The following is an 8971-nucleotide window of genomic DNA, read 5'->3' as shown; positions in this document are numbered from 1 at the left end:
ACTGAGCCATGCCGCGCCGTCCCACAATCAACAACAAAATGACAAGAGAGCCCTTAAACACATCCAAGGGTTCAAAAGATGCAAGAAAGCGCTTCAAACAGCTAAATACCGCATACAGAGAAATACATACGGTTTATTTCAAACAATTCTTTGACGGAAGCAAGTCAATGAAGTGAAAACGTGAGAGCAATATTCAAATAGGTGTGTGACAACTGACTCGTTTCCACCGTTTTTCATGAAGACATTTTTATGTGATCATGAAGCGCATATCAGAAATATAAGGTGTGGCTTGTTAAAAATACTCAGATGTTTTCCTACATCCATTTTTAAGTAAAATGTGCAGTAGAATCTCTTCTATGGTCGAATCGATTTGATGATTTTCATGCAGTATTTCGATTTTTATCGCACGCACGGCGGGATAACTCATCTTTGACTGGAATATTTATATCGATGCTGGCCAATTTTGGGTGTTTTAGGGGACATGCAGACGAAGGTACATCCAATTTGTCCGTTGTCAGAAAACATGATACGTTGCCAAAATTTATCTCGCCTAACCTTGAATGGAGGAGTGACACAGAGGAGCCTTGCATCGGGATAAGCGATTGCCATCCGTTGCCACGGATGGTTTGGGAATCTCCGGTAGCCAAACAAACAGGCGATGGGGTTCGCACTGCAGAAATGGCTTTTATGACACACAATTGTTCGCGATGCTTGACTCAAAATCCTTCTCTTGGCTCTTACTTGACGCTCAACAGCCGCACACCGCTTCACACAGACGTTCAGTCACAGGCCATTCCATTGTTACAACGAAGAAAGTTACCACCATTTTTGCACGCTTTTTGAAGCCTTTCATATGTCATAACACCACTCTTTATTCCAGCTGGTGACATTGGTCTTGCCAGAAAAAAAAAAAAAAAACATTTTAATTGTTATGTCACGTCCCAACATTCAATCACACAATCACCCCGAATCCACCTGCTGCCTCATCCGAGTCACATGCTCGCCATTAATACCTCTGGATGTTATTTAATGTTGGCGATTACACAACTTGATGGGTAACAGAGGTCAGCAGATGAAAAACAGAAATGTAGCTGGATCTGCCTTTTTTTGCTGGTGCTTTGTTTGGCTATGTTGGATGCAGACTCATCCGTTTTCTCAGCACTGAGACAAAAACAGTCACAAGAATTACGATGCCTCTGTAAAGAAAAAAAAACCCCATGGGACTGCAAGAATAGAGTTCAAAAACAGACAATCATTCTCACTTACCACACTAGAAGATTAAATTCCCTGCGAAGTGAATTGACACACGACAGAGTAAAATGCTGTCAAATTAGAACGATAGAAAAATGACAAGTATAGAAAAGGAGGCTTCCAAATCATGGAAAATACATTAGTCCAGTCACTCAACACTCAAATGCGATGAGCATGCCCCCCCTCAATTTTCAACTGTCTATAAAAAACTTGAGCATATAGATACTCCTTCCATTTATTCATTACTTTTGTGTTTGGCCCACACATTTAAAACATATTCTCTTCATGCCTCCAGAGACCGCAATTCAGTATATCCCATTAAATCACCAGAAGGCTTTTTTTCTACAAAGCAGCAACGAGGCACTCTGAAGCGGCCACGCCAGGCTGACGGAAGTCAAGTCTGACTTTTTAAAAAAATGTACTAAAATACCCCCTTCTCGCTCTTCCATCTTTCTCACTGTATTACGCATGCACTCACCGCAGACAACCAGGCGTTCTAAAGTGGCCACACAAGCTCGAAGCCCCAATCCACACGCTGACAGTCAGGTCAGACATTTATTTACTGTTTTTTTTTTTTTTAAATTCCACCACTATTTGCTCTCTCTCCTTTTTGTGTATGACGTAACATGTGCATCTGTATATGCATGTGTAAATAATGCATTTCAGAAACAAATCACTCAATTCACTTTACAGCTTCAACCATGCAGCAATGTCACATGCATTTCTGGGGGGAAAAAATCTCTCACTCCTGTGAAAAGTTTCCTTTTATGCATTGTATTTATAACAAACTACTAAAACTAAACTTCACCATTTACTATAAGCACAGCCTTGTTAAAATCCGGGGGAAAAAACGTAAATTGTTTAGCAAACTTTACAAGCCAGCAAGGTGAGGGAGTTAAGTCAGCCATACACCACGAAGCCATCACGTGTATCCAGATTTTTGGAACCTATATTGTCATTTAAAAATTTGACCCAGCGTTATGATATTGAAGATTTTTAAAAAGTAATTAGTTCAGTCTGCCCTCTAGTGGAGATTGCTAGAACACTAACGCCTTCTCAATTGTGCATTTATGCAGTGCGGAGATATGATCTTTATTTCTAAAATTGTATTGTACACACATGTAATAAACTACTTTTTGTAATTCAAATGTAGCAGGCCTATTTTATATGTGTATCATGTGACCCATATGGCTTGGGGCTACCTAATTTTGACCCTTTTCTTGGTCTGTCATGTGACTTTGTCAACCATTTGTTTGCGATTCATGAAAACTATACAAAGTTATTATAATAATAACGACAGTTCTACAAACGCGTGCTGGAGCCTGTCTTCCCCCCAGAATGTGTCGGCAATTTGTGTTTGTGGACGAACGGCGACATCCAGTGGCCATACATTTCAATAAAAAAAACTGACACCATGCTTGATCCTATTGAGGTTTTATTTGAGGAAGCAGCAAGTGACAATTATTTATAAGGGCGATAACTCGATGAATATGCACGAGCCCATTTAACATGCAACGTTTGGTTTACTGTACGCTGTGCTTCTTGGGCTGAGATTCGTTTTACTGAACTACAATAAATCATGCATGTGTCTAAAGTTTTGAATGCCCTGGATTAATAGCGTCTTCTAGTAATATCATGGCAAACTTCTAATAGACTGTTCGTTGACATTTCAGCTGCAAATGGAGAAACATCTGAAGACAAAAGCATTTTTTAAGTGCACATGCACTAGTAACTAGTTATGGCACTAACCACGATGGCAAGTCGGATTATCGAATCATTAAGTGTTGTGGAGATTCTGGTGGCAAACCAAAAATGAAAAGGTTTCATAAATGCTAGTTCTTTTGAGGCTTTAGGCTACATACGAGTGCATTTAACTACACGTTCAGTCGCCACACTGACAAACAGCACTTTGCTTGGTTTTCAGTTTCCCACTTCCAATGCTCATTGTGTCTTTACACAATCCATTGAGTAATGAAATGAGAAATAGGCTGATAAAAGGAAATTGGCACTAACCGGTGAAAAGGCAGCACATTCTGGACTTCAGGTAGGACGTTTGCACAAAAGGTAAAGACGCTCTTCTCACAGTGTCATCACGAGACCATTTTAAGAAATGAAAATAAATCAGAGGTCAATTTACTAGTCACTTTCCTAAAGGCACCTAGGTTATGAGAGCAAATGAATTGAAGAAGAAAACAGTGTCAAAATGGGAGACATCCTCAAAAATTAATTTTCCCCCCCCCATTATTCATCACCCAGTATTCAACGAATACAACTGCTACAAAAATAAAGCCAAGAACCAGGTACGACTGCAAGCAATCCCCGGACCTGAGCCTTCTCTGACTATGTACAAAGTATGACCTCATCTCACATTCATCAGCAATCGCGCTCACACAGATCTAATACAAAGGAGATAACTATCCCAAAGCGAGAGCTATCGAGCATGGTCACTGTTGCGCATGTGGACATGATCAATAAATATGACATCTTTATTTACACGGAGAGGGTGGAAAAGATGAACGGGTTCAGAGGATGCGGGAACGCTTGCTGCCAAGTGAGCCATGCTGAAAGAGAAAGGGGACAACAGTAATTCTCTTAGCAGGTTAGGAAAGCAAGACCAATTAAAACACTGGTGTCAAACTCGTAGCCTCGAGGCCAGATCTGGCCCGCCACATTTTATGTGGCCCGCAAAAGCAAATCAAGTATGTCAACTTCCATCATGTTTGCTCAATCTTACCATCCTTTTCTTGTTACAGTATTACAGTAACTTGAATAATAGTTGAATACACTTTTAATCTTGATTTGAGAACGAGTTATCCATCGAGTTGTGTACTGTATATGTAATAATATGAGGTGATTAAACATTCATATTGTTTCACAGTCATAACGGTTCTTTGAGGAGAAACTGGAACTACTTTGTACAATGTGGCCCGCGACAAAAAATAGTTTGAAACCCTGAACTAAAATAACAATGAGTGGCAGATGTCCACCAAGGTTTCACCTGCAAAATGAAAAGACATCATCACAACAAATTACAGCCTGATCTGATGAGAAATGAAAAACTGCAAAATTCTATCCATCAAGGTTCTACAAAGTACAATAGGGTCTGGTGCTCTTTCTCTGTGTTAAAAAAATAAAATAAACACCAATAATTGGGGCTTTGGGGTGGCTGGAACGGATTAATGGCTTTTCCATTCATTCCAATAGGTTATTTAGATTTGGGATAAAAGTGCTTTGAGTTCTAAGCATGGTCACAAGACAAACTGTACATGAATGTCAAGGCACCACTGAACAACAAATTATATTTTCCAATACAAGCACACCTTTCTTAAATAAATCAAAGCATTTTCCAAGTTTGACTTACTTTAGCTTGCTTGTAGAAGTGAGGAGCCAACTCAACGAGCCAGGACGACTCCACTGCTGTCACATCTCGCATGAAGTATTTGCTTGTTTGCAGCACTTCATTGAAGACAACCCTGTCGTTGGAGAGTGTTGCTATAAAAACATACATTTCATGGAAGTAAAATCAAGAGAAAAATGGAGAAAAAAAAAACAATATGGTACAAGACACTATTTGTGACATCAACAAAAACGTACTAACCATTTTGGCGGCTTCTCTCCATACAGTACAGAATTAGGGTGGATGTGAAGCTCACGATCGTCTCGTAAAGTCCTGGAAGAGAAGAAAATATTGGGGCCAAAAACTAATTCTGTAATACATAACCACGGTGCGATAATGTGCTGTGCAACATCGATTTCACTTCATTAGTCCGAAAAAGAAAAAAAAAAAGATTAGGAAAAACTGCTACAGGCAGAGCACCATGGTGGACAGTCAGAAATACAGACAAGAAAGGAAAACAAGGGTGCTTACTGGTAAGAACCAGAGTGGTGAACGCGCGCTGCGTTGGCAAAAAATCCCGACACGATGCACCTCAAGATCACATCCGGATCACCTGCAATGCAGCAAAAAACTGACAATGAAACATGTGGCAGAATGAGGCGAGCATGGAGGTGGGGCTCGAGGAGAGCTATGTTTGAAAATACTGTATTAAAAAGAGTTAATGCAATAAACTTGACGTACCTTCGCTGGAAGTCCACACCACCTTGAACTTGGTCATGAGGCGCCGCAGCTGCTCTCGTACCGTCACGGCACGCTGCAGACCTTTGTAATTGAGAAAATGATCCTGACACCACTTGGAGCTCTTCTGATGCTGCAGAATACACAAGGAAAAATAGAAAGCGAAACATTCCAGACTTCCTGACCTGCCAACTACACAACCAGGAAATGTATGCTCGGTGTACCTTCGTGAAAGCTTCGTACACATTCAGCATGGTGAGGTGATCTCCTTCGGCAACAGCAAATTTCCTGTGCTGACGGGCCTGCAGCGGGAGGTGACAGAAAAGGCTTGATGACTGAAACTCCTTCGTCAGTCGTGATCACCGATGCTATCATTGTTATTTTCCTCACGGCGGCTTTCTTTTGATTGGGCGGGACAACAAAGATATTCTGAATCTGCATCATGGCCGCAATGGTGACAATCTCCTTGGAGCAGCCAAAGTTTCCCGAGTCGAGGAGCATCTTGGCAAACATGGGGCTGAGAGGGAATTCCGCCATCCGCACACCCATGGGATCGGTCAAACGTCCGTAATTGTCCAGGCCTATAAACAAAGAATGAAAAGGACTCCGGATATTTTCATATGCTCGCTGCCACAGAATGAGATCAAGTGCACAGTAAACACGAGGCATGCGGGCTTCCCAGTGCACGTCGGTCTCATACCTCCGAGAGCAAAAAGCAGCTCCAGAGCCTGAACCATACTCTGAGCTGGAGGAGGCTGGGCACAAAAAAAGAAAAAAAACAAAAAAGGCTAAGTAGATGGCATGGTCAATTCAATAGTCGAAAAAAGGCCAATGACTTTCGGGAGAATGTTTTTAAGCTTTTTCTACACCTCACAATGCTGGCGATTTACGCATTTACATTAGCTTCCCGGTACTTGTTTTACTAAAGGCCTTAAAAGACATGGTTTTATGCAGTTACCGAATACAACTATATTTCACAATTTGCAAAAGAAAACTGCATTTCGATGTACGTGTTTATACGGTATTACGATTTCTTATTATTCTTAATTATTTAAAGTTAAAAGTTTGTGGTTCCAAATCTCAGCTTGGGTATTTCTGTGTGCATTTTTGGTTCCTCGCCCAAGTTAGGTTGGCACCAAGTTGCCAAAAAGGTGTCAACGTGAGTATGAACCGTGGTTTAACCACATAGAATTTTAAAAAAAGAAAAAAAGAGTAACTGATAAACAGTATTTGGAATCTTACAATTTGTAAAACGCTTACGAGAAGGTTCTCATGTCTTTTATGTTTGAAATCAAATGATTCCGATTCCTGGTGGAGCAACTTTGGTTTTCTACTCACCGACAGGAAACTGAAGCGCAGAACATTGTCAATGCCCAAAGCTTTGAGCTGCAAAATGACTGGGGCCAAGTTGGTGCGCTGCATCTCTGGCACAGTAGAGGCAGGCAGTTTCTCAAAGTCCTCCTCTGATGAAAAGAAGCATGTTATCAACGCATGACCTAAGACGACGAACTACACATTCTTCTTTTCCTGTAAAGACACACCCGTGTAGAGCCTGAAGCATTTCCCAGGTCGGTTCCGGCCAGCTCTGCCTGCCCTCTGGCTGGCTGAAGCCTTGGAGATCGGCGTCACCACCAGTGACTCAATGGCAGTGTTAGGGTTATACGCGCGTAGCTTCACAAAAGCACAGTCGATGACATAAACGATACCGTTGATGGTGATGGATGTCTCGGCTATGTTCGTGGCCACCACAACCTGGAGAAAGCAAAACATATTCAAGAAGTAAAAGACATTCAGAACTACAGCATGTTCTGTAATACTACAAGCAAAGAAATCAACCAATTATTGCATCCATGCACAAACTTGCAGTGTTTTGCAGCATATTTACTTTGCGAACCGTGGCCGGCACCCGCTCAAAGACCTTCATCTGCTCGGCGTAAGGTAAACCGGAATACATTGGCAAAATTCTCAGGTGTTTCTTCATGCCGTGTCGTGACAGAGACCGGGCCTGGTCCTGCAGAAGGGAAACCGCCTTCTCCACTTCTTCCTAAGAGAACGTACCCAAAGCATGACAATGGCAATATGTTGGGGGGGCACTGTGTGTAAAAGCCAAAATATAAACTAGACTCAGCGTTAACTACAACTGAACTGTACTTGAGCAGTGATTCTTTTGTGGACCACTAGCGTGAGCTTGCATGCTACGAGTGGTACTTTGAGAATGACTGCTCACTTATAAAAACATACAGTAATATCATAATTAAATACAATGTAAACTATTAAACAGTCCGTGCATCGATATAATTCAGTGGCCGTTGTACGGTTCATTATGGTGTGTGCACCTTGACCACAGGGTGGCAGTATAATAAATACAAACATAAAATTTTTATTTTTATACATAATATGTATACAGAAGAAAACTACTGGAAAGAAGGTGCAATAATATTAGTCAGGGTTTTTTTGTAGATGTCTGCATGTGCTGTTACCACTTAAGTTCAAACAAAAGTTGTTCAAGGATTTAGAATTACCGCAACGAAAGACACGAATAAAATGCATTATTATTATTATTATTAGTTACGTTCACCTGTCTATGGCGTTTTGCGTTGTGCGTGAGCATGAAGCAAGTGAATTTATCCAAACGGAGTTCATGTGGTTTGGTTAAATACCCAATGTGTACGCCGAAGTATCGTTGTGAGTGGAATTAAGAAACAAAGCCTCAAACCTGCCCGGTAAGGAACACCAACACATCTCCAGTATCATCCGCCTCGTGTATTTTCACCACCGTCTCCACTGTGGCTTTCACATAGTCGGGTACAGGACTGGGCACCACATAGAGAGACTTCAGTATGAAGAGTCAAGTCTGAGGATTGTACAGTGTCATTACCTGATCGTGTAGAAAATATCCACTGGGAAGGTGCGGCCCTCCACAGTTAGGATGCCACACGTGTCCTTGTTGGGATCTCCAGACTCATTCAGGTTGAAAAACTCGTGGAATTTCTTCGGGAAACAGGAATTGCATGGTTAGCGAGACAAAAATTCCTGTTTGACCTTGAGACAGAAAACAATTGATGGTGGATGGCACAATCGAGGGCAACTTGGTCGAGGTACTTCCAGTCAAAAGGATGTTTTATTTACGAGGCACATGATCTGTCTGTGCTTTAGAAAGTGCAATTAACTAGTGTGGATTTGACACATGTTTAGAACCTATTGTGTTAAAGAATCTTAATCCTTTCATAAGTTGTCTAACATATGACACCAAATGTAGCCGGGGTCACTGGTTGCGCAACAATCAGTTTTTTCCATCTGATCAACTGAAATTTGCAGGTAATATCAGTAATATGTACACCTCTATCCGCTGATGAACATACTGGAGTTTTTTCTTTTTCAATGATTATTAAATGTCCAAACAATAAATAAGACAGAAAAACAAACAGCAATGTGTGCATGTTCAACACCCGAGGTACTATGTAATTTGATTTAATTGCAATCAAATCTTTCATTAGTTCGTATTTATTTATTTGATCTCTTCCACTGCCTAATATTTTGAATTTGAAGTTCCTTGTATTGACATCTTTGGTTCCACAGGTCTTCCTGGTGTTTTAGTATCAAGCTAATTGATACTTTAACCAAAATTTTATATATATATATATA

The 8971-nt window shown here is 40.9% G+C and overlaps 1 protein-coding gene across 1 annotated transcript in view; it reads right to left on the bottom strand.

The window, feature by feature from the left end:
* Positions 1-3330: 3330 nt before the first annotated feature.
* Positions 3331-8971, bottom strand: part of dhx35 (DEAH-box helicase 35) — a 13260-nt gene continuing 7619 nt past the window's right edge. Inside the window, exons 9-21 of the mRNA XM_019868475.1 lie at positions 8205-8317; positions 8043-8139; positions 7212-7370; positions 6868-7078; positions 6665-6789; positions 6027-6081; positions 5717-5907; positions 5551-5628; positions 5330-5459; positions 5120-5201; positions 4850-4921; positions 4613-4724; positions 3331-3812 (exon numbers count right to left, since the gene is read on the bottom strand). Of these exons, the coding sequence (XP_019724034.1) occupies positions 3774-3812; positions 4613-4724; positions 4850-4921; positions 5120-5201; positions 5330-5459; positions 5551-5628; positions 5717-5907; positions 6027-6081; positions 6665-6789; positions 6868-7078; positions 7212-7370; positions 8043-8139; positions 8205-8317 (1464 nt within the window). The 3' untranslated portion in view covers positions 3331-3773. The remainder of the gene's footprint in view (positions 3813-4612; positions 4725-4849; positions 4922-5119; positions 5202-5329; positions 5460-5550; positions 5629-5716; positions 5908-6026; positions 6082-6664; positions 6790-6867; positions 7079-7211; positions 7371-8042; positions 8140-8204; positions 8318-8971) is intronic.

Source organism: Hippocampus comes, unplaced genomic scaffold, assembly GCF_001891065.2.
Source record: "Hippocampus comes isolate QL1 unplaced genomic scaffold, H_comes_QL1_v1.1 scaffold41, whole genome shotgun sequence".
NCBI lineage: Eukaryota > Metazoa > Chordata > Actinopteri > Syngnathiformes > Syngnathidae > Hippocampus > Hippocampus comes.
This window is presented reverse-complemented; position numbering and strand designations above follow the sequence as displayed.